This window comes from Salmo salar, chromosome ssa17, assembly GCF_905237065.1.
Source record: "Salmo salar chromosome ssa17, Ssal_v3.1, whole genome shotgun sequence".
NCBI classification, from domain to species: domain Eukaryota; kingdom Metazoa; phylum Chordata; class Actinopteri; order Salmoniformes; family Salmonidae; genus Salmo; species Salmo salar.
This window is the reverse complement of record NC_059458.1, coordinates 35,191,960-35,218,565: the sequence shown is the minus strand read 5'-3', so window position 1 is coordinate 35,218,565 and position 26,606 is coordinate 35,191,960. Positions and strand designations below refer to the sequence as shown.

The 26,606-nt window shown below is 40.0% G+C and overlaps 1 protein-coding gene across 1 annotated transcript in view; it reads right to left on the bottom strand.

Moving 5' to 3' along the window:
• Positions 1-26,100, bottom strand: part of LOC106591809 (zinc finger protein 850) — a 30,118-nt gene extending 4,018 nt beyond the window's left edge. The window contains exons 1-5 of the mRNA XM_045698621.1: positions 25,979-26,100; positions 21,263-21,501; positions 15,274-16,286; positions 5,512-5,579; positions 1,420-1,637 (exon numbers count right to left, since the gene is read on the bottom strand). Of these exons, the coding sequence (XP_045554577.1) occupies positions 1,420-1,637; positions 5,512-5,579; positions 15,274-16,286; positions 21,263-21,365 (1,402 nt within the window). The 5' untranslated portion in view covers positions 21,366-21,501; positions 25,979-26,100. The remainder of the gene's footprint in view (positions 1-1,419; positions 1,638-5,511; positions 5,580-15,273; positions 16,287-21,262; positions 21,502-25,978) is intronic.
• Between the last annotated feature and the right edge of the window lie 506 nt (positions 26,101-26,606).

Sequence of the window (26,606 nt, the reverse complement as noted above, 5' to 3'; positions counted from 1 at the left end):
ATAATAATAGCGAAGACATCAAAAGTATGAAATAACACATACAGAATCATGTATTAACCAAATAAAGTGAAATCAAAATATATTTTATATTTGAGATTCTTCAAAGTAGCCACCCTTTGCCTTGATGACAGCTTTGCACAGTCTTGGCATACTCTCAACCAGCTTCATGAGGTAGTCACCTGGAATGCATTTCAATTAACAGGTGTACCTGTCTTCCAGCTTCACCTCAGATGGCAGACCAAATAAATGCTTCACAGAGTTCAACAGACACATCTCAACATCAACTTTTCTGAGGAGACTGCGTGAATCAGGCCTTCATGGTTGAATTGCTGCAAAGAAACCACTATTAAAGGACATCAATAATAAGAAGAGACTTGCTTGGCCCAAGAAACACGAGCAATGGAAATTAGACCAGTGGAAATTTGTCCTTTGGTCTGATGAGTCCAAATGTGAGATCTTTGGTTCTAACCTCTGTCTTTGTGAGACGCAGACTAGGTGAACGGATGATCTCCGCATGTGTGGTTCCCACCATGAAGCATGGAGGAGGAGCTGTGATGGTGCTTTGCTGGTGACAGTCATTGATTTATTTAGAATTCAAGTCACAATTAACCAGCATAGCTACCACAGCACTCTGCAGCGATACGCCATCCCATCTGGTTTGCGCTAAGTGGGATTCTCATTTGTTTTTCAACAGGCAAATGACCCAAAACACATTTCCAGGAGTGATGGAGTGCTGCATCAGATGACCTGACCTCCACAATCACCTGACTTCTACCCAACCCAATGGTTCGGGATGAGTTGGACCGCAGAGTGAAGGAAAAGCATCCAAGAAGTGCTCAGCATATGTGGAAACTCCTTCAAGACTGTTGCAAAAGCATTCCATGTGAAGCTGGTTGAGAGAATGCCATGAATGTGCAAAGCAAAGGGTGGCTACATTGAAGAATATAAAATCTAAAATATATTTTCATTTGTGTCCAAACTTTTGACTGGTACTGTATGTAAGCAATTTATATATTTGCCGCTGCTCGATTAAAAAAAGCTTAGCCTGTTGGTCTACTATCTATCGACCAAACAATCAACCAGTCCACTAAATGGGGTTGGCCCTAAAAGCTGTTCAACAGTTGACGGCAAAAAGGGGTGAATATTATGAGTAATATCATCCTCCACTCACTATCACAAGGGTTAGTAACTACACAGACTCATTTCATATCATCCTCCACTCACTATCACAAGGGTTAGTAACTACACAGACTCATTTCATATCATCCTCCACTCACTATCACAAGGGTTAGAAACTACAGACTCATTTCATAGAACTTGTTCAAGGATGTGTTATGTCAGATTTACAGAATTAAACCTATCAATAACTTATGGAGGTCTAACTTATGAAGATAACTTATAGATAGAACCTGCTCTTACCATCATAAACAGATTCCTCAATCTTCTCCTCCTCTTCTTCATCTTTAATGTTGACATTCAGCTCCAGTGTTTGACTGCAGTCTTCCAGCTTCACTGATGCCATCTCTGGATCCTGCAGTGCAAACTGGGCTCCACTGTCACAATCAGGACCCAGTGACTGTAGATTGGGTTTGTCCTCACTTTTGATGTTACCGGCCTCAGACATAATCGGAGTTGGCCTGTAGTAATGAAGAGAAAATGGCCCCCAAAAAGTTATTGTCTTGACAGTTCTGGTACTTTCTTTATTCTCAAAAAATTATATTAGATCAGGTAGCTAAACATTGAAAACAAACAATTTATTAATTTCACATTAGACAAAGTGCACACTTTAAATTACAGTGCACATAACCTATAGTATATTTCCTAAATTCACATAAATGCATAAATTACTCAAAAACCATTTAGTACAAGGTTGCAGTATGTTTTAGGCAGCATTATGTACTATTTTCCTGAATAACCTTGTCTTCACTGAACTATTTAACTCCAATTGTATTTCCTGTTCACACCATAGAAACATTTATAGATAAAGATGGAAACAACTGAATGTGTCTGAATATTAGTACACATGTAGAAAACTGATAATCATTACGTTCTGCTTCAAAACAGTAGTGCAACCTTGAAATTGTCTCTCTCATGCACTGCCTGAGCGGAAGTCCGTTGACACCACAGAGTTAGCGCCACCTGCAGTGCTGGAGTCCTGAACCAATTAGTGTCATTCAGTTATTGGCCACTAGATGGCGGTGTTAAATATTTACAAACCATAGCACCCAATTTGAAGAAGACAAGGCACTAATAATTGGCTGATTACTCCTAAACGTTAAGAATCCCCACCCATTTGACTACTTTAAAATGGTGGAAACCCTCAATGACAATGGTAAAATGGGTTACATAGAGGTTGAGTCTTCTATCCATCTCTATGCTTGCCGCAGATACAGGCCGGTCCTGGCTGAAATACCACCCTCCTCCTATGAACTACAATAGTCCTAGTAAGCAAAAAAATGTCTAAAATACTTATTTTTCCAAACGTTGAAGTTAGATTCATTTTAGGTTATGAATGAAAGTTGAAAAGTCATATCTGGACATTTAAAATAAGTATTTTCTGGACGTTGAAATCAGTTAATTGAAAGTTGAAAAGACGTCTTGAGTACACAACATTAGAGTAAAGTAAGGTACAATACAGTACATTATACTCTACTATACTCAGGGCTGGGCGATATATAGAATTATTTTGCGCGACATTCCAAATCCCTGTATTTACTTTCATTTTTATGAGTGTTTATGTCCGCTTGTTGTCAAATTGTATTTTTGGTCTCGTCTCCTTCGCTCCTCTGTGCCGTGTGCACCTTCCCATTTACACCAGAGATCTGTATATAATGACAAGATGCACGTCTTCACCCTAACAATGGGAGTCGTTGTCCCAAAGGCGGAAGGCAGGCAACAAGCTTAGGTCCAAAACAAGCCCATAGAAACATATTGGGCTTATTTTGGACAGAATTTAGCAAGAGTGAAACCTCTTGCTTCTCTATGACTTACACACACCAAGCACCTCCCCCTGACTTTCATGTCAGCAAAGTTGCGAGATCACATCTTCCTCTCTGGCAAGCGGTTTAAAATAGCTATTTACATTTGTGGTTTGGTCCAAAAGAATGGTTCATATGGACACCAAAACACATTGAGACATTATTTTACTGTAATAGAGAAGTTACCTTTTCTATCAATACCCTTTTTATGTCTCAACTACTCAGATTGAGAGCAGAGCTACACTACTAAAACGGGAGTATCAATGAACATTGATTCTAGAAAATGAATGATCAGTTTGTCTCACACGGTATTGGTACCGCTAGCAGTATTTTAGTCAAAGACCATCATACCAGATGTCCAGTCTGTGTACCGCAAGCAACGTTTTAGCCAAAGGCCATTATACTAGCTGTCTAGTGTGTTTATTACTATTATACCTTTTGGGGGGGTGGAAGATCAGCTTTAATATTGCAGATAGATTGTGGCTTCCATCAATGTAATTGTCTGCATCATTTCCAATAACCCATAAAAATATATAAATATACACAGTACCAGTCAAAAGTTTGGGCACATCTACTCATTCAAGGGTTTTTCTTTATTTTACTATTTTCTACATTGTACAATAATAGTGAAGACAATCAAAACTATGAAATAACACATGGAATCATGTAGTAACCAAAAATAAGTGTTAAACAAATCAAAATATATATTATATTTGAAATTTTTCAAAGACACCATTTGCCTTGATGACAGCATTGCACACTCTTCCGCAAACTTAATGATGGTGTTGGAGTCATGCCTGGCCATGCAGTCATGAGTGAACGGGGAGTACAGGAGGGGACTGAGCACGCACCCCTGACGGGCCCCCGTGTTTAGGATCAGCGTGGCAGATGTGTTGTTACCTACCCTTACCACCTTGGGGCAGCCCTTCAGGAAGTCCAGGATCCAGTTGCAGAGGGAGGTGTTGTCTCAGTGTCCTTACCTTAGTGATGAGCTTTGATGGCACAATGGTGTTGAACGCTGATCTGTAGTCAATTAATAGCAATCTCACGTAGGTGTTCCTTATGTCCAGGTGGGAAAGGGCAGTGTGAAGTACAAAAGAGATTGCATCATCTGTGGATCTGTTGGGGCGGTATACAAATTGTTGTGTGTCTAGGGTTTCTGGGGTAATGGTGTTGATGTGAACCATGACCAGCCTTTCAAAGCACTTCATGGCTACAGACGTGAGTGCTACGGGTTGGTAGTCATTTAGGCAGGTTACCTTAGTGTTCTTGGGCACAGGGACTATGGTGGTCTGCTTGAAACATGTAGGTATTACAGCCTCAGTCAGGGACAGGTTGAAAATGTCAGTGAAGACACTTTCCCGTTGGTCAGTGCATGCTCGGAGTACACGTCCTTGTAATCTGTCTGGCCCTGTGGCCTTGTGAATGTTGACCTGTTAAAAGGTCTTACTCACATCGGCTACGGAGAGCGTGGTCACATTCGTCTGGAACAGCTGATGCTCTCATGCAAGTGTTGCTTGCTTTTTTGCTTATGGCCTTATACAGCTCATTGAGTGCAGCCTTACTGCCAGCATTGATTTGTGGTGGTAAAAAGACAACGGAAAAATAGACGAAAACTCTCTTGGTAAATAGTGTGGTCTACAGCTTATCATGAGATACTCTACCTCAGATGCCACCCCTTGTCTTACAAAAGGCAGCTGTTCCATCTCGCCGATGCAGCGCAAACCCTGCCAGCTGTATGCTATCTGTGTCATCGTTCAGCTGTGACTCGGTGAAACAGACATTACAGTTTATTTGTGATCGTAGGTCGTCTATTTTGTCATCCAATGATTGTACGTTGGCTAAAAGGACTGAGGGTAGAGGCAGATTACCCACAAATTATGCCAAAAAACACACAATAGCACAATTGGTTAGAAAACCATAAAACTGCAGCCATCTACTCCGGCGCCATTCTTCTCAATTTTAAATTAAGTAACAACATTCTAACCATGTTTAGCGTTGCCTAGTCCAAATTTGAAATGATTCCACTAATTTGTATCAGTTTGCATCACTTTCAATGAGGGACTTTTATGTTGAGGACGAACCGCAAATTCTACTATTGTGGCTAATCTGTCTCGCTTCACATAGCTAGGGACAAGCGGGTACCAGGGCTGCTTCCAGGAGGACGGAGACGTTGGCCACATTCAGATAGAAATGAATTATGTAGAACAAACATGCCTCTGATTCTAAGGAATCATGTCAGTTCTATTCAGGGAATTTCTATCTGCAGCTTTCCACAACGTTTTTGTACTGTACATCCCCAGGCGAACCCCACTGAGTTATGTATGAACCTGGAAAGCCTCACAAATGAACGTGTGGTGGACCCCGCTCCGTGTGCTTGTAAAATATTTTTTATCACGTTCTTCACTCACTCGGTTTGACAGAAACATTACACAAAACCTTTCCCAAACGTGATAATATCTTGAAGGATGTGTTATCTAATAGGTTATGACGTTCTTTCGATATTAGACAGTTAAAACGTGCAATTACATACCTGTAGTAATAAAGCGAAACGCACCACACTGTTCTGTCGTTTTCTTTATTCCGAAGAATGGTGGCAGGCTACCCGGAACTTCCTGTTTCCCACTACCGTAGTGCAATAGCGACATGTATTGGACTGATGGACTAACTACTGCTGAAGCATGTCAAATATAAAAGTGAACTCTATTAGCAAGACAAATAAACCTTGGTTTAAAAAAACTAAAGGGTGTCTGTTTTAATGTGTAAGTTTTTCAAACATTACATATGCATTGTAGATGGTCTCTGTGGAAGGCCACAGAGATAATGCCAGTTTAATAATGTTTACATATCTTGCATTACTCATCTCATATGTATATACTGTATTCTATACTATCTATTGCATCTTAGCCTATGCCGCTCTGACATTGCTCAACCATATATTCATATATATTCTTATTCCATTCCTTTACTTAGATTTGTGTGTATTAGGTATTTGTTGGGGAATTGTTAGATATTACTTGCTAGATATTGCTGCACAGTCGGAACTAGAAGCACAAGCATTTCATTACAATCGCAATAACATCTGTTAACCATGTGTACGTGATCAATAACATTTTATTTGGAAGATCAAGAACCTCATCCACCCGAGCCACGGCCTGTTCACCCTGCTACCATCTAGCAAGCGGAGACAGTACAGGTGCATCAAAGCTTGGACAGAGAGAATGAAACCACTTCTATCTCCAAGCCATAAGACTGTTAAACAGTCATCACTGTTTTGATTTTGAGAATTTTGGTGACTAGCAAATTGGCTTGTCCCAATGTGTAGAGGTGTGGTGACATGTATTGAGTAGATAAATACAGATATATTTATTTGAATGTCATGAATTAAACAAAAGCATTATATTTACTGTAAAGAACCCCAAAACTACAATGATTCAGTAGATCAATAAAGTTACAGTCTCTAGCAGGTCTCACAGCTGCTTATGCTGATAAAACATGTTAGAAAACAGGTCAGATTTAGCTTTGTGATGCTCATTTCAACTTCCTGTCTTGTTTAGCTTCAGAAAAACAGCAAATATGTCACATGAAACATCATTCTTTGGTCATTTATAATACAAAAGAGAAGAGTTTGACCAGTACAAATGTACAAACTTTATTTTTCATTGGCAGATAAATTAAGCAGGTTTTAATTAAGTTATCCAAACATATTCATAATTAATGACTAAAATAACTCATCCATTTTAAAATACAATTTAATAAACAAAAAGTATCCACCCAAATTAATGGTGAAAACTGATCTTCACACTATTTCTATCTGATACATGTTGTATCTACTAACTCATTCCCACAGGATACTGATCCACCATCTCTATCTGATACATGTTGTATCTGCTAACTCATTCCCACAGAAAACTGCAGAGGGAAGCAGTCCCACCCAATCAACCAACCTCATGGAGGATATTCAATCATAAGGGCAAATCCAAGGTAATCTCAATATCTTTACAGTATAAGCTAACAAAACACACCAAAACTGACCAGGTGCACACTGATCAGTAAAGTAAAGAGGCTAACATTCTATAATGCTCCCTTTCCTCTGCACAGTTCTCACAATGAGAAACAATAGGATTACAATAGAGTGCTCTACGATTTCTTGATAATTAAGTGATGGAATGATTTTAATCTTAGCTAGTCAAAGAACAGATGAGGAATCTCACATTTATGTATATGTTGGTGTCTTTTTAAGTGGCCATGTTGAGAGAAACTTTTCCAACGGTCAGAGCAGGAGTAAGGCTTTTCTCCTGTGTGTATACGTTGGAGTGTTCTTAAATTGCTCTGATGAGAGAAAATATTCCCACAGTCAGAACAGGCTTCTCTCCAGTGTTGAATGATGAACTGTCAGATCCCTTGATATTTTGCAGCTCTTCCCACAGTCAAAGCAGGGATAAAGATTCTACATTGTCTGTATTTGTAGGTGTATTTTTAGCTTTGATAGAAATGGGAAAATCTTCTCACAATGTGGGCAGTGGTGAGACCTCTTAGCTCTGTGATCTTCCTGCTGTTGATCTCTGGATGTAGAGAATGTCTCAACATGGTCTCCTGTGTGAACAACATCAGAAGAACCAGTCAGTTGGTGTGATATACATGTCAATCAAATGTATTTTATGAAGCCCTTTTTACATCTGCAGTTCTCACAAAATTCTTTACAGATACCCTAACCTAACATATAAGGTGTAAAAGAAACACCTAAATGAGGTTGACAGAAACCAGAAGCTTCCAGGTTTCAGGCTTTGGCTTCCTCTCTGCCTTCTTCCTAAAAAACGGATGCTCCCAGTGTTTGTTGACTCCGCTGAGGGTGCAGGTACCGAGACTAAAACCCCAAAGGGCAAGCAATGCAGAAGCAGAGTGGCTAGTAAAAACTCCTTAGAAGGAACCTAGGAAAAACCTAGAGGGGAACGAGGCTCCGAGCAGTGGCCACTCCTCTTCTGGCTGTACTAGGTGACAAATGACTTGATATATAGTGCCTTCTGGAAGTATTCAGACCCCTTGACTTTTTCCACATTTTGTTATGTTACAGCCTTATTCTAAAATAGATTAAATCGTCCCCCAGTTTTGAGAATGAGACAAATATTAATTTTCACTAAATCTGCTGTCACAGTGTCTAGATATTTTTGTCAGATGTTACTATGGAATATTGAAGTATAATTACAAGCATTTCACAAGTGTCAAAGGCTTTTATTGGCAATTACATGAAGTTGATGCAAAGAGTCAATATTTGCAGTGTTGACCCTTCTTTTTCAAGACCTCTGCAATCCGCCCTGGCATGCTGTCAATTAACTTCTGGGCCACATCCTGACTGATGGCAGCCCATTCTTATAGTGCCATCGGAAAGTATTCATACACCTTGACTTTTTCCACATTTTGTTACGTTACAGCCTTATTCTAAAATAGATTAAATAGTCCCCCCCATCAATCTACACACAATACCCAGGTTTTTAGAAATTGCAATTATTTATTTATTTTTTACCTGGAAATATCACATTTTCAGACACTTTACTCAGTACTTTGTTGAAGCACCTTTGCCAGCGATTACAGCATCGAGTTCTCTTGGGTATGACACTATGTACACATGTATTTGGGGAGTTTTTCTCCCATTCTTCTCTGCAGATCCTCTCAAGCTCTGCCAGGTTGAAAGGGGAACGTTGCTACAAAGCTATTTTCAGGTCTCTTCAGAGATGTTTGATCGGGTTCAAGTCCAGGCTCTGGCTGGGCCACTCAAGGACATTACAAAACATGTCCCGAAACCACTCCTGCGTTGTCTTGGCTGTGGCAGAGTGACCATCAGGTTCTTGCTCACCTCCCTGACCAAGGCCCTTCTCTCCTGCTTGCTCAGTTTGCCCGGGCTGCCAGCTCGAGCAAGCGTCTTGGTGGTTCCAAACTTCTTCCATTTAAGAATGATGAAGGCCACTGTGTTCTTGGGGACCTTCAATGCTGCAAACATTTTTGGTACCCTTCCCCAGATCTGTGCCTCCACACAATCCTGTCTCTGAGCTCTACGGACAATTCCTTCGACCTCATGGCTTGGTTTTTGCTCTGACATGCACTGTCAGCTGTGGGACCTTATATAGACAGGTGTGTGCCTTTCCAAATCATATCCAATCAAATGAATTTACCACAGGTGTACTCCAATCAAGTTGTAGAAACATCTCAAAGATGATCAATGGAGATAGGATGCACCAGAGCTCAATTTCGAGTCTCATAGCAAAAGGGTCTGAATATTTATGTAAATATGGTATTGATGCTACATTTTTTTAAAGAATTCTAAAAACCTGTTTTCACTTTGGCATTATGTTATACATTATATTGTGTGTAGATTGTTGAGGAAAACGTTTTAGTTAATCAATTTTAGAATAAGGCGGTAATGTAACAAAATGTGGGGAAAAACCAAGGGGTCTGAATACTTTCCAAATGCACTGTAGCTAATTTAGAAAAACGGGAATGTCTTTTTCTCCGCTTTTTAACATTACAAATAACAATGGAAATCAACAACTCTGTGTCTGTTGTCATATGTTTCTTTCTAGTAAGTATTTTCCCCATCCTGGACACTGAGACCTTGTTGAAATCTGTGGTAAAGAATGTATGACAATTGAGACACTACGTTACCCTATAGTAGTTATCATCATCATGCTTTCCATAGTTTAAGACTGTAGCTAGCTAGGCCTTGCTAACTAGTTATTGTGTTATCCAGCTAGCTATAAAATTGCATGCTAACACGAAAGAGTTGTATAACTAACCCAAGATAGACCCCACCCTGTTGTTTCCAATGGGGGACTTTTATTATGAAGTCAAACCGTAAATAGACTGTTGTGGATAATCGTTATTGTGGCTAGCTTCACACAAAAGTGAGCCCAGCTAGCTAGCGAGTAGCGACCACAACATAGCTATTTGCCAGCTTTATGTTAGGTAATTTAGCTACAGTGGCTAGTAAAGGTTAGAAAACTATCTAGCGTGCTAGCTAATCCAAACAAAACTCAACATACTACATGGTAAATCTATTCTGTACAATGTGCTATGGTAACTTGTTAGCTAGCTAGCCTAGTTGGTAGGCCTAGCATTAACGCCAGCTAACGTTAGCTTGCTACAGTTATGGCTCTTCCGTTAGTTAGCTAGCCTTCCGTTAGCTAGCTAGCCTTCCGTTAGCTAGCTAGCCTTCCGTTAGCTAGCTAGCCTTCCGTTAGCTAGCTAGCCAACAGTTGCCAAATGCTAGCTAGCTTGTTAACGTCCTATGCTAAATCGTCCAGCACTATTCATGTATTCCCAAAAGGAAAAGAAACAACCTTTCTCTCTCCTGTCTTGAAGTTTTTTATATTGTCTATAACACTTTTTTTCTTTCGCGGCAATCTACCTTCTCGACCCCTGTTCTAAAGAAAATCATGTACTTTTTACTCAATACATTTTCCATGACACCCAAAAGTACTCATTACAGTTCGAATGCTTAGCAGGACAGGAAAATGGTCCAATTCACAGTTACCAAGAGAACAACCCTGGTCATCCCTACCTCCTATTTTTTAAATTGTGCCATCTGGTTTGCTTAATATAAGGAATCTGAAATGATTAATGCATTGACTTTTGCAACTTAAGTATATTTAAAACCAAATCCTTTTAGACTTTTACTCAAGGAGCATTTTACTGGGTGACTTTCTATTAAGGTGTCTTTACTTTTACTCAAGTATGACAACTGGGTACTTTTACCACCACTGGCTATTGGTTCACTGTAATTACAAGTAAGTACCCCTCAAGATAGGCTTCATTATAACTGGTCAAATCCAGTGTAACACCTAGTAATTATATTGTACTTGTGCAGATATTAAATATACTCTGTGGTGTACTAGTGTATTTGTTATGTCACTTCCACAAGCTTTAAATTGAGGGCCAGGTTGTCAGGGTGGGTAATGTACAGGTACACATTAATTACTCCTAAAGATACACTTCACTTTAACTAGCTAAATCCGTGTAAGAAGTAGAATTTAGCAAAACATTACATGTGCTTTGAATGTTTCTTATTCCTCATCTGGGATGAGACTTGTATTATATTTGTTTTCGTAAACTCAACCAAGTTAACCCAGATCATATGCTTTATTTTGGGGGCTAGTGCTAGCAACAGCGTTGACTGTAGATATATTTTGAACAGTGCACATTAATGTTTAAGTTATTAAATGTTTTATTTTACCAGGGAAGTTGACTGAGAACACATCCTCATTTACAGCAACAACCTGGGGAATAGTTACAGGAGAGGAGGGGGGATGAATGAGCCTGGAAGCTGGGGATGATTAGATGGCCATGATGGTATGAGGGTCAGATTGGGAATTTAGCCAGGACCCCGGGGTTAACACCCCTACTCTTACGATAAGTAAGAGCAAGGTAGCACAATCTTCCTCTCTGGTTCCATTCCCTAATAGTAAGTGGGTCATTGTTGATTGTTGGTGGTAATGCTGTCCTTGGACATTGGTACCATATAAAACACTTTAAAATGACAATACTTTTTTCTCCTTCATTTTATTTAACTGTTATTTAATAAGAAACATATGTAAGTCCTTTATAATACAAAACATCTATTTGTGTGCATTGTAGCAATTACTGGTGGCTAGCAAATTGGATTGTCCCCATGGTGATGTGTAAAGGTGTAGTGACATGTTTTGATTAGATAGACATGTAAATTATTTTGAATGCCATTAATTAAACAAAAACATTGTTTTTTCTGTATAGATAACCCAAAAATCAAAGGTTGACCAGCACAAATTCATGTACAATGTTTATTTTTCATTAGCAGATCAATTAAGTTCATTACAGTTATCCAAATGCATTAATGATCAATTACTAAAATAATGAATCTATCTAGTTTTAAAAGACAATTTAATAAACACGTAGTAGTTTCATAGCCTGTGTATCATTAAACAAAAGTCATTATGTAGTAAAAAAAGAACTGACACCATCTCTATCTGATACATGTTGTGTCTACTAGCTCATTCCCACAGAAAACGGATCATCACACAATCTCTATCTGATACATGTTGTATCTACTAACTCATTCCCACAGAAAACGGATCATCACACAATCTCTATCTGATACATGTTGTATCTACTAACTCATTCCCACAGAAAACTGATCATCACACCATCTCTATCTGATACATGTTGTGTCTACTAACTCATTCCCACAGAGAACTGATCATCACACCATCTCTATCTGATACATGTTGTGTCTACTAACTCATTCCCACAGAGAACTGATCATCACATCATCTCTATCTGATACATATTGTATCTACTAACTCATTTCCACAGAAAACTGATCATCACATCATCTCCATCTGATACATGTTGTATCTACTAACTCATTCCCACAGAAAACTGATCATCACATCATCTCTATCTGATACATGTTGTGTCTACTAACTCATTCCCACAGAAAACTGATCATCACATCATCTCTATCTGATACATGTTGTGTCGACTAGCTCATTCCCACAGATAACTGCAGAGGGACAACTTGGTGTCAGAGCAAAATGTATTGTATGTAAAAAATAAAAAAACAGCGGACAATTTAGTATTTTACGGTATGTTATGTTACATTGGCCTATAACTGTAATACGATTTGTAGGATGTATAGTATGTTACGAATTACATTTCGTACAATATGTTATGAATTTGCTATACGTATGATATTTTACGTATTCCAATTTCTTGTTGCTAACATTAACATGCTAAGTAGTTGCATGCTAAGCTAACATATATATATATATATATATATATATATACAAAAGTATGAGGACACCCCTTCAAAATAGTGGATTTGTCTATTTCAACCACACCCTTTGCTGACAGGAGTATCAAATCGAGCACACAGCCATGCATTCTCCATAGACAAACATTGGCAGTAGAATGGCCTTACTGAAGAGCTTAGTGACTTTCAATGTGGCACCGTCAGTTCATAAAATTTCTGCCCTGCTTGGGCTGCCCTGTTCAACTGTAAGTGCTGATATTGTGAAGTGGAAATGTCTAAGAGCAACGGCTCAGCCGTGAAGTGGTAAGCCACACAAGCTCAAAACACAGGACCGCAGAGTGCTGAAGAAGCATGTAAAAATTGTCTGTCCTCATTTGCAACACTCACTATCAAGTTCCAAACTGCTGCTGGAAGCAACGTCAACAAGAACTGTTCATTGGGAGCTTCATAAAATGGGTTTCCATGGCCAAGCAGCAGCACACATGCATAAGATCACCATGCACAATGCCAAGCGTTGGCTGGAGTGGTGTAAAGCTCACTGCCATTGGACTGACGCAGTGGAAACATGTTCTCTGGAGTGATGAATCGTGCTTCATCATCTAGCAGTCCGACGGACGACTCATCTGGGTTTGGTGGATGCCAGGAGAACGCTACCTGCCCCAATGCATAGTGCCAACTGTAAAGTTTGGTGGAGGACGACTAATGGTCTGGGGCTGTTATTCATGGTACGGACTAGTCCCCTTAGTTCCAGTGAAGGGAAATCTTAACGCTACAGCATACAATGACATTATAGATGATTCTGTGCTGCCAACTTTGTGGCAACAGTTTGGGGAAGGCCCTTTCCGGTTTCAGCGTGACAATGCCCCCGAGCACAATTGGACGTCCATACACAAATGGTTTGTCGAGATCAGTGCAGAAGAACTTGACTGGCCTGCACAGAGCCCTGACCTTAACCCCATCGAACACCTTTGGGATGAATTGAAACGTTGACTGTGAGCCAGACGTAATTGCCCAACATCAGTGCCCGACCGCACTAATGCTCGTGGCTGAATTCCCCACAGCAATGTTCCAACATCTAGCGGAAAGCCTTCCCAGATGAGGAGTCCTTTATTGCAGCAAAAGGGGAACCAAGTCCATATTAATGCCCATGATTTTGGAATTAGATGTTTGACGAGCAGGTGCCCACATACACTACCGTTCAAAAGTTCGGGGTCAATAAGAAATGTCCTTGTTTTTGAAAGAAAAGCAATTTTTTTGTCCATTAAAATAACATCAAATTGATCAGAAATACAGTGCGGTCTCAACGTCAACAGTGCCCATCTTAATCTTTTATTTTTATTGGCCAGTCTGAGATTTGGCTTTTTCTTTGTAACTCTGCCTAGAAGGCCAGCATCCCGGAGTCGCCTCTTCACTGTTGACGTTGAGACTGGTGTTTTGCAGGTACTATTTAATGAAGCTACCAGTTGAGGACTTGTCTCAAACTAGACACTAATGTACTTGTCATCTTGCTCAGTTGTGCACCGGGGCCTCCCACTCCTCTTTCTATTCTGGTTAGGCCAGTTTGCTCTGTTCTGTGAAGGGAGTAGTACACAACATTGTACAAGATTTTTCATTTCTTGGCAATTTCTCGCATGGAATAGCCTTCATTTCTCAGAACAAGAATAGACTGACGAGTTTCAGAAGAAAGTTATTTGTTTCTGGCCATTTTAAGCCTGTAATCGAACCCACAAATGCTGATGCTCCTGATACTCAACTAGTCTAAAGGCCAGTTTTATTGCTTCTTTAATCAGAACAAACGTTTTCAGCTGTGCTAACATAATTGCAAAAGGGTTTTCTATTGATCAATTAGCCTTTTTAAATGATAAACTTGGATTCGCTAACACAACGTGCCATTGGAACACAGGAGTGATGGTTGCTGATAATGGGCCTCTGTACACCTATGTAGATTTTCCATTTAAAAAAAAATCAATACAATAGTAATAGTAATTTATAACATTAACAATGTCTACACTGCATTTCTGATCAATTTGATGTTATTTTATACGAAAAAGAAAAAAAAGATTTTCTTTCAAAAACAAGGACATTTCTAAGTGACCCCAAACTTATTAGCTAAAATGCTAAAGTTGTCCGTGATGAGATTGACACGCAACCGTTGGATTGCTAGACTTTCATGTCATATGCTGACTCATCCATCCACCCCACCAACCCCCATCCTATTGTTTTTGCCTTAGAGGGACATTTTAAAATGTTTCTACTTCACATTCATCATCTCCAGCACCACCCCAACATCAACACATGTGAGAATGGCGCGTTTCTATGTTTTGTAGCAAAAAAAGATGGAGAAAGATGATTTCCAATGTCATCATTCTATAACGCTCCCTTTCCTCTGCACAGTTCTCTCACAGTGAGAAAAACTAGGATTACAAAAGTGTTTTAAAATTTCTTCATTTGATCCAATTCACTGTTACCACTTTTATGAGATGAGGATTAATTGATGGAGTGACTTTAATCTTAGCTGGTCTGAGAGAAGTGATGAGGCTTTTCTTCTTTATGTATACATTGATGTGTTTTTAAGGTAGCCAATCGGGAGAAACTCTTCCCACAGTCAGAGCAGTAGTAAGGCTTCTCTCCTGTGTGTGTTCTCTGATGAGATTTTAGCTCAGTTGATGTTGTGAAGCATTTTCCACAGTCAGAACAGGAATAAGGCTTCTCTCCTTTATGTATACGCTGGTGTATTTTTAAGTTGCCCTGTTGGGAGAAACTTTTCCCACAGACAGAGCAGGAGTAAGGCTTATCTCCTGTATGTATTCGCTGGTGACATTTTAATATATCCAATCGGGTGAAACTCTTCCCGCAGTCAGAGCAGGAGTAAGGCTTCTCTCCTGTGTGTATTCGCTGGTGACATTTTAAGTGGACCTGTTGAGAGAAACTCTTCCCACAGTCAGAGCAGCAGTAAGGCTTCTCTCCTGTGTGTGTTCTCTGATGAACTCTTAACTCAGCTGATGTTGTGAAGCATTTTCCGCAGTCAGAGCAGAAGTAATGCTTCTCTCCTGTATGTATATGTTGGTGGGTTTGTAAGTGGCTCTGTTGAGAGAAACTCGCCCCACAGTCAGAGCAGAAGTAAGGCTTCTCCCCGGTGTGTATTTTTAGGTGTGTTTTTAAGTTACTTGATACGGAGAAACTCTTCCCACAGTCAGAGCATGAGTAAGGCTTCTCTCCTGTGTGTATACGTTGGTGTGTTTTTAAGCTACTCTGTTGAGAGAAACTCTCCCCACAGTCAGAGCAGGAGTAAGGTTTTTCTCCAGTGTGGACTCGCAGATGAACTGTCAGAGCCTGTGATGTTGTGAAACTCTTCCCACAGTCAATGCAGGAATACAGATTATCGCCTGTGTGTATTTTTAGGTGTATTTCTAGTTTTGATAGAAATGGAAAAATCTCCTCACAATGTGGGCAGTGGTGAGACCTCTTAGCTCTGTGATCTTCCTCCTGTTGCTCTCCGGATGTAGAGAATATCTCAACATAGTCTCCTGTGTGAACAACATCAGAAGAACCAGTCAGTTGGTGTGATATACATATGACTTCATATCAGTAGGCTGTTCAATACAGGGAATAAAGCTATTATGGCTGTCCCAGCAAAAATAATATTCCTATTCGACCGAGAGTCTTGTTTTCTTTCAACCAAATGTTTTAATTTTAAAAACGTGTATTTTTCCATATATATGTGTTGAAATAAAATCAACTATATGGAGGCTGAGCTTGTCTGATGCTTTAAGCGCTGCGATTAAAAATGAAGACACAAATTACTCAAGAGGGATCCAGAGATCAATAAAGCCTAACCGGAAGAAAAAAATATGTTCCCGAGTCTCCTCCTCCCGCTGCTGCGTTATGATTTTCGTGGAAGAGTTTCATTTCATTCATAATAAAGTCTTCATATCTCAAATCAATGTCATGTAGTTAATCAAAATTCTATCTAAATTAAAATTATACAAATCTAAAAGTAACTTCCATTGCCAAAACTAGCTTACATAAAGCCAACAAATAAAAACATTGCAGCCTGCAGGTAGAACATACATACCCTGATGAAAATAGATATCCTATAAATCAAATTGGTTGCACATGGCCTGTCTGCAAGAAACTTGAAACATTGTATCAACTAATCATTTGGTCTGGCCTGTGCTAGCAAACTTGCAACAATGTATAAAATATTTTGGGCCCTCAGAGTTTCTCGTGCCAGCGAGCTCCAGACAGACAGACACAGCTGTAGGCTATTTTGCACAAAGGATAAGAAGTAATTAGGTAGGCCTGTTTTATGACGTTTCCACTGGATCAGAGCATTACAGTTTTTCCCCTTTCATGCTGAGTGGTTATCATAAGGGAGAGAGATGGAAAGAGTTTTCAAATAGGCTACGTTGAGGAACTATTGTCATTCTTAATGGATGTAGAAACAGACTTTGTATACTTGCTGTTTGAGCTGAACATTTTTTTATTTGAGAAACTCCACAGTGACGGTGAGTTAAGACAATCAGAAATAGTTTCAGATCCCCAAATGGGCACAGAGGCCAGCTAGCCTATAGGCCTACTTCTATGTGTAATCAGGCCAGCTAGCCTATAGGTCTACTTCTATGTGTAATCAGGCCAGCTAGCCTATAGACCTACTTCTATGTGTAATCAGGCCAGCTAGCCTATAGGCCTACTTCTATGTGTAATCAGGCCAGCTAGCCTATAGGCCTACTTCTATGTGTAATCAGGCCAGCTAGCCTATAGGCCTACTTCTATGTGTAATCAGGCCAGCTAGCCTATAGGTCTACTTCTATGTGTAATCAGGCCAGCTAGCCTATAGGCCTACTTCTATGTGTAATCAGGCCAGCTAGCCTATAGGCCTACTTCTATGTGTAATCAGGCCAGGTACCCTATAGGCCTACTTCTATGTGTAATCAGGCCAGCTAGCCTATAGGTCTACTTCTATGTGTAATCAGGCCAGCTAGCCTATAGGCCTACTTCTATGTGTAATCAGGCCAGCTAGCCTATAGGCCTACTTCTATGTGTAATCAGGCCAGATAGCCTATAGGCCTACTTCTATGTGTAATCAGGCCAGCTAGCCTATAGACCTACTTCTATGTGTAATCAGGCCAGCTAACCTATAGGTCTACTTCTATGTGTAATCAGGCCAGCTAACCTATAGGTCTACTTCTATGTGTAATCAGGCCAGGTAGCCTATAGACCTACTTCTATGTGTAATCAGGCCAGCTAGCCTATAGGTCTACTTCTATGTGTAATCAGGCCAGCTAGCCTATAGGCGTAATCAGGTGTGTGTTCTTACTCAACATTGACAGGAGCACTCTAAACAAAAGACAAATAATAAATTGTAAACTCGTAAATGGAAGGAAATACACCAAAACTTTTCTCACAAGTGTAGCCTAGGTTGTACGCTCTGCAAACAATGTGTCCACTCCTACAATGACAATGGTAAGACTGTAATAATAATATATTGAATGCATTACTGTAATCAAACAAACATTGTAGATTAGAAATGATGGGAATTAACGGTAGGCTAAATGTACTACTGGTGATAGTGGTGTGCCATTTCCTCCACAACGGACTAGTCCACTCAGACAGACAATGGACTAGTCCACCCAGACAGACAATGGACTAGTCCACCCAGACAGACAATGGACTAGTCCACCCAGACAGACAATGGACTAGTCCACCCAGACAGGCAATGGACTAGTCCACCCAGACAGGCAACGGACTAGTCCACCCAGACAGGCAACGGACTAGTCCACCCAGACAGGCAACGGACTAGTCCACCCAGACAGGCAATGGACTAGTCCACCCAGACAGGCAACGGACTAGTCCACCCAGACAGGCAACGGACTAGTCCACCCAGACAGGCAATGGACTAGTCCACCCAGGCAGGCAACGGACTAGTCCACCCAGACAGGCGTGAATCAGACAGGTGTGAATCAGACAGATGTCACTTGTGCCATACATTATTTATATGTACAGTACCAGTCAAAAGTTTGGACACACCTACTCATTCAAGGGTTTTCTTTATTTTTACTATTTTCTACGTTGTAGAATAATAGTGAAGACATCAAAACTATGAAATAACACGTGGAATCATGTAGTAACCAAAAAAGTTTTAAACAAATCAAAGATAATTTTATATTTGAGATTCTTCAAAGTAGACACCCTTTGCCTTGATGACAGCGCTGCACACTCTTGGCATTCTCTCAACCAGCTTCATGAGGTAGTCACCTGGAATGCATTTCAATTTTAATTTGGGGAATTTCTTATCTTCTTAATGTGTTGGAGCCAATCAGTTGTGTTGTGACATGGTAGGGGTAGTATACAGAAGATTTGGTAAAAGACCAAGTCCATATTATGACAATAACTGCTCAAATAAGCAAAGAGAAACGACAGTCCATCATTACCTTAATACCGGAAGATGTCAAGAACTTTGAAAGTTTCTTCAAGTGCATCGCAAAAACCATCAAGTGCTATGACGAAACTGGCTCTCATGAGGACCGCCACAGGAATGGAAGACCCAGACTCTGCTGCAGAGGATAAGTTAATTAGAGTTACCAGCCTCAAAAATTGCAGCCCAAATAAATGCTTCACAAAGTTCAAGTAACAGACATCCCAACATCAACTGAGATTTTTGGTTTCAACCACCGTGTCTTTGTGAGGCGCAGAGTAGGTCCTCCTTCCCACCGTGAAGCATGGAGGAGCAGGAGTGATGGTGTGGGGTTGCTCTGCTGGTGACACTGTCAGTGATTTATTTTGAATTCAAGGCACACTTAACCAGCATGGCTACCACAACATTCTGCAGCGATACGCCATTCAATCTGGTTTGATCTTAGTGGGACTATCATTTGTTTTTCAATGACTCAACACACCTCCAGACTGTGTAAGGGCTATTTGACCAAGAAGGAGAGAGATGGAGTGCTGCATCAGATGACCTGGCCTCCACAATCACCCGACCTCAACCCAATTGAGATGGTTTGGGATGAGTTGGACCGCAGAGTGAAGGAAAAGCAGGCAACAAGTGCTCAGCATATGTGGGAACTCCTTCAAGACTGTTGGAAAAGCATTCCTCATGAAGTTGTTCGAGAGAATGCCAAGAGGTTGTGCAAAGCTGTCATTAAGGCAAAGGGTGGCTACTTTTAAGAATCTAAAATATATTTAGATTTGTTTAACACTTTTTTTGGTTACTACATGATTCCATATGTGTTATTTCATAGTTTTGATGTCTTTAGTATTATTCTACAATGTAGAAAATAGTAAAAAATAAAGAATGAATGGGTGTGTCCAAACTTTTGACTGGTACTGTACATTTGCCACTGCTTGACAAAAAACAAATATTGGTCGACTAACAGCCTATTGACCAAACAATCAACCAGTCCACTAAATGGGGTTGGCCCTAAAAGCTGTTCAACAGTTGACGGCAAAAAGGGGTGAATATTATGAGTAATATCATCCTCCACTCACTATCACAAGAGTTAGTAACTACACAGACTCATTTCATATCATCCTCCACTCACTATCACAAGGGTTAGTAACTACACAGACTCACTTCATATCATCCTCCACTCACTATCACAAGAGTTAGTAACTACACAGACTCATTTCATATCATCCTCTACTCACTATCACAACGGTTAGTAACTACACAGACTCATTTCATATCATCCTCCTCTCACTATCACAAGGGTTAGTAACTACACAGACTCATTTCATATCATCCTCCTCTCACTATCACAAGGGTTAGTAACTACACAGACTCATTTCATATCATCCTCCTCTCACTATCACAAGGGTTAGTAACTACAGACTCATTTCATATCATCCTCCACTCACTATCACAAGGGTTAGTAACTACACAGACTCATTTCATATCATCTTCCACTCACTATCACAAGGGTTAGTAACTACACAGACTCATTTCATAGCATCCTCCACTCACTATCACAAGAGTTAGTAACTACACAGACTCATTTCATAGCATCCTCCACTCACTATCACAAGGGTTAGTAACTACACAGACTCATTTCATAGCATCCTCCTCTCACTATCACAAGGGTTAGTAACTACACAGACTCATTTCATAGCATCCTCCACTCACTATCACAAGAGTTAGTAACTACACAGACTCATTTCATAGCATCCTCCACTCACTATCACAAGGGTTAGTAACTACACAGACTCATTTCATAGCATCCTCCTCTCACTATCACAAGGGTTAGTAACTACACAGACTCATTTCATATCATCCTCCACTCACTATCACAAGGGTTAGTAACTACACAGACTCATTTCATAGATCTTTAAAACACTGGCAGTTTGTCTACTTCACTTCTTTAGTCTACTCTCTGAACACTCCAGATAGCCCAGTTGTTCAGGGATGTGTGACGTCAGAATTACAGAATTCAACCTATCAATAGACTGGGTCATAACTTATGGAGGTCAAACTTCTGAAGATATAGTTAGAACCTGTGCTTACCATGAGGAACAGATTTCCCAATCTTCTCCTCCTCTTCTTCATCTTTAATGTTGACATTCAGCTCCAGTGTTTGACTGCAGTCTTCCAGCTTCACTGATGCCATCTCTGGATCCTGCAGTGCAAACTGGGCTCCACTGTCACAATCAGGACCCAGTGACTGTAGGTTTGGACTCAGTGTGGAAGGAGAGAGGCAGGCTGGGTTTGCCCTCACTGTTTATATTAACGGCCTCAGACTTAATCTGAGTCGGCCAGTAGTAATAAAGACAAACGGACACAAAAGTTAGTCTTGAAAGTTCTGACACTTTCTTTATTCTCAAACTATATTAGATCAGATAGCTAAGCATTGACAACAAACCATTAAATGTATCTTTACATTAGACACAAAGTTCACACTATAAATTAGGGTACACTACGTAAATGAATTAAGCGTATTCTAAACTAGATTTCCTAAACTATATTTCCTAAGCGTTCAGATAATATTCAGACCTCTTGACATTTTACACATTTTGTTACGTTACAGCCTTATTCTAAAATGTATTAAATCGTTTTTCCCCCTCATCAATCTACAGACAATACCCCATAATGACAAAGCAAAAACAGGTTTTTAGAATTGTTTGCAAATGTATAAAAAATTTCAAACAGAAATATCACATTTACATAGGTATTCAGACACATTTACTCAGTACTTTGTTGAAGAACCTTTGGCAGCGATTACAGCCTCAAGTCTTTTTGGGTATGACATTATAAGCTTGGTACACCTGTATTTGGGGAGTTTCTCTCATTCTTCTTTGCTGATCCTCTCAAGCTCTGGATGGGGACCGTCGCTGCACAGCCATTTTCAGGTCTCTCCAGAGATGTTCAATCTGGATCAAGTCCGGGCTCTGGCTGGGCCACTCAAGGACATTCAGAGACTTGTCCCAAAGCCACTCCTGCATTGTCTTGGCTGTGTGCTTAGGGTCGTTGTCCTGTTGGAAGGTGAACCTTCACCCCAGTCTGAGGTCCTTAGCAGGTTTTCATCAAGGATCTCCCTGCTCCATTCATCTTTCCCTCGATCCTGACTTGTCTCTCAGTCCCTGCCACTGAAAAACATCCACACATCATGACGCTGCCACCACCATGATTCACTGTAGGGATGGTGCCAGGTTTTCTCCAGATGTGACACTTGGCATTCAGGCCAAAGAGATTAATCTTGGTTTCATCAGACCAGAGAATCTTGTTTGTCATGGTCAGTGTCCTTTAGGTGCCTTTTGGCAACTCCAACCGGGCTACTCTACAATAAAGGACTGACTGGTGGCGTGCTGCAGAGATGGTTGTCCTTCTGGAAAGTTCTCCCATTTCCACAGAGGAAGTCTGGAGTTCTGTCAGAGTGACCCTTGGGTTCTTGGTCACCTCCCCGACCAAGGCCCTACTCCCCCTATTGCCAAGTTTGGCCGGGCAGCCAGCTCTTGGAAGAGTCAATCCTGTCTCAGAGCTCTACGGACAATTCCTTCGACCTCATGGCTTGGTTTTTGCTCTGACATGCACTGTCAAATGTGGGACCTTATATATATATATATACACACACACACCTTATAGGACAAGTGTGTGCCTTACCAAATCATGTCCTATCAATTGAATTTACTACAGGTGGACAACAATCAAGTTGTAGAAACATCAAAGATGATCAATGGAAACAGGATGCACCTGAGCTCAATTCTGAGTCTCATAGCAAAGGGTTCGAATACTTATGGAAATAAATCATTTCGGTTTTGATGATTTTTTGTAAATTTGCAAATAATTCTAAAAACCTGTTTTTGCATTGTCATTATGGAGTATTGTTTGTAGATTGATGAGGAAAAACTTTTAATTTAATCAATTTTAGTATAAGGGTAAAGTAACAAAATGTGGAAAAGGGAAGGGGTCGGAATACCTTCAGAATGCACTGTAAGGAATAAGCAACTTGTTCTCATGCTGAGAAATAAGGTTGGCCACTTGATTTCAACATCTGAACATGTTGGACAGGCTAACAAGCTTTTCAAACAGTTGGAGACAGAAAGAAGGGTGTGTTCATAACAATTCAACTGTTCAACATTGTTATCTAGCAAATAGATCCAAGTTGGCTAAACTTTAAATATAAAGATTAGCTGGCTAGTCACTAGCACGTGGGCTTGAGAGAAGTGATTATTGCAACAACAAAAAATAGCAGGTTAAACTATTTTGATCAAATAATAAATTATTAGTGGGTGTTATGGTTGTGGAAGGCTTATATTTAGCCTCGGTATAACTTCACAAGCCCTGAATTCATTCCATTATTGCTGACTGTTTGAAATGCAGTGTATTCAACCTTTAATTATACAATGCTTATTTAGAGAAAAGCAAAATATTTTCTCTATATATTATATATATATATATATATCTCGTGAATTGCCCATACCTTAAAAAAAAATCAAGATACAGCTAGCTGTATGATATTTATTAAATATCGCCCAGCCCTAACGCAGTACATTAGAGTAGAGTACAATACAGTACGTTACACTGTACTATACTCTATTGTTGTACTCTACTAAACTTTATTTTCATTCCTGTACTCTGCGTTCCAATCTTGTGAAACAGTAGCTATGTTTCCAAGAAGTTACCCAGTGATTGTTTTGTTGACATTTAGAAAAAGTTTGAATAGAAAATAGATCAGCCAATTGCCCGCTAGTGTTTTCATTTAATTATCTTGTGTTGATAAAAACAGGTGTTAGTAATGACGCACCTCGTATTGTCAAAATGATTCCGCAATCATTATTATTATTTTCTTTAAACAGAGTTTCTATCGTCACTTGTCATAATAAAGAAAATTTGACAAAAGAAAAATCCACCATCAAACGATTAAAAATGTTGTTGAGCTTTATAACATTTCTCTTATATCTGCCGTCGCAAAGATTTTTTGGACACAATACTTTTGTCGAATGCTCCTGGGTCAATGAAACCCTGCCTAATGATGTGATTGGTTCAGATTTGGTCAGGTCTAATGTTTGAGCCAAGTCAAAAAAATAATAATTCAAAAGACGTCCACGTCGGTCTGTGCTTACTGAGGTGTGGTATCCTATAGTGTCGGCCTATAACTTTATTTTATGAATGTCCATCCATGTGGTAGGCCTAGCGTTTGTAAAACAGGCAGTTGCATTGGCTTTATTAGTCCTGGTTCCTGTGACTAATCATTTAGTCTATTTAAGCGCTGAAAAGGCCCATCAGCTACCCAACTTTATCAGGAGTTATCCTGAGCCTATTGGCAATGAGAATCAATGCGTTTACACAGCGGGAAATGCAGAAGTATTAATATTTTGCTATGATCAACTCTTCAAAAATGTACAGAAAAACTTTAAACCACTGATTATCATGACAATTTAGCTGACAGGGTTAAACTCCCGGACAACGGTGGTTTCAGAGTCCTGCAATAGAGCGGAGATGCTAATATTTGTGTAAACTCTACATAGTTGTGTTCTGTGGGTGTCACTGAGTAGGCTGAACAATCCATAGGTAAGGCTGTAGAGTGCAATATGAATGTCCAACACAAACAAAAGACCCTCCATACTCAACTGGCGGCCCGCGGTCTGGACCCAGAGCGGGTCAATACGGACCACGGGTCCAAAATATATATATAATAATACTTTTTTGGTTGGGCTTCGACCCCTGGTATCATATAAACACACATAATACATGGAAATGTGTAAAATTGCAGGAAATTAGCGTTAAAACTGCAACCACAAAAATCTTGCTCCATCGCAAAATGTGTAGAATTGTGTGATATTACATTTAAACCTGCCAACAAGAAGGTTGTGAAGATTTTGGGGTTGCAAGTTAGGGGTTTGTTACTACGCCAACAAATAACAATATCCATCTGGACCTTTGCCACCTAGGAAATTTGTGTGACTGGACCTTCTCAAATAGTACTGGAGTAACCCTGCAATAGACTGACTGGGAAGGTGATTTTTCAGTCAAAGTCCTGCAATAAGAGCTAAGATATTAATTTGTGTTAACTCTTGGTAATTGTATTCTGTGGGTGTCACCGTTATATGGGTGCACAATCCAACCCGCTTCATAAGTACATATAAAAATGTCCCCAATGCAATTATGTGGTCGATAACATCCACAGTGGGATTTCAAACGTTTTTTTCTCCTTATTTTCAATTTAATCAATTATTGTCATTCAGTTTAAATTAAGTAACATTCCAATCATGTTAGCATTATCTAGTCCAAATATGGAATGATTCCACTATTTTTTATCCGTTTGCCTCACTTTCAATTAGGTACTTTTATTTTGAGGTCGAACCGCAAATTCCACTATTGTGGCTAATCGTTATTGTAGCTATCTTCACATAGGTAGGGACAAGCGAGTACCAGGGCTGAGTCCAGCAGGAGGACGGAGACGTTGGCGACGATCAGATATAAATGTATTATATAGAACAAACATGCCTCTGATTCAAAGGAATCATGTCAGTTCTATTCAGGGGATTTCTATCTGCAACTTTCCATAACGTTTTTGTTCTGAACAACCCCAGGCGAAACCCACTGAGCTATATACGAACAATGAAAGCGTCACAATTGACAATGTGTGGTGGACACCACGCCGTGTGCTTGTAAAATATTTTTTATCACGTTCTTCACTCACTCGGTTTGACACAAAAATTACACAAAACCTTTCCCAAACGTTATTTAGATATTAGTCCGTTTAAACGTGCTATTACATACCTGTAATAATAAAGAGAAACGGTCAGCACAGTTCTGGCGTTTTCTTTATTCTGTAGAATGGTGGGCGCCAACCCGGAACTTCCTGTTCCCCACAATACCACAGTGCAACAGCGACATTATTGGACTGATGGACTAACTCCTGCTAAAGCATGTGGAATAATAAAGTGAACTTGATTAGCTACACAAATAATCCTTGGTTTAAAAAAACTTAGTGTCTAAGTTTTTCAACCCATTACATATGTATTGTAGATGATCTCTGTGGAAGGCCAAGAAGATCATCAAGAACCTCAGCCACCAGAGACACAGCCTGTTCACCCTGCTACCATCTAGGAAAGGGGGATACCTAGTCAGTTGTACAACTGAACGGCTTCAACTGAAATGTGTCATCAGCATTTAACCCAACCCCTCTGAATCAGAGAGGTGCGGGGGGCTGCCATAATCGACATCCACGTCTTCGGCGCCCGGGGAACAGTGGGTTAACAACAGATATTAAACTTGTCAGCTCGCTCTAACCACTAGGCTACCTGCCACCCCTAGCAGGTGGAGACGGTACAGGTGTATCAAAGCTGGGACCGAGAATGAAACCACTTCTATCTCTAGGCCACAAGACTGTTAAACAGTCATCACT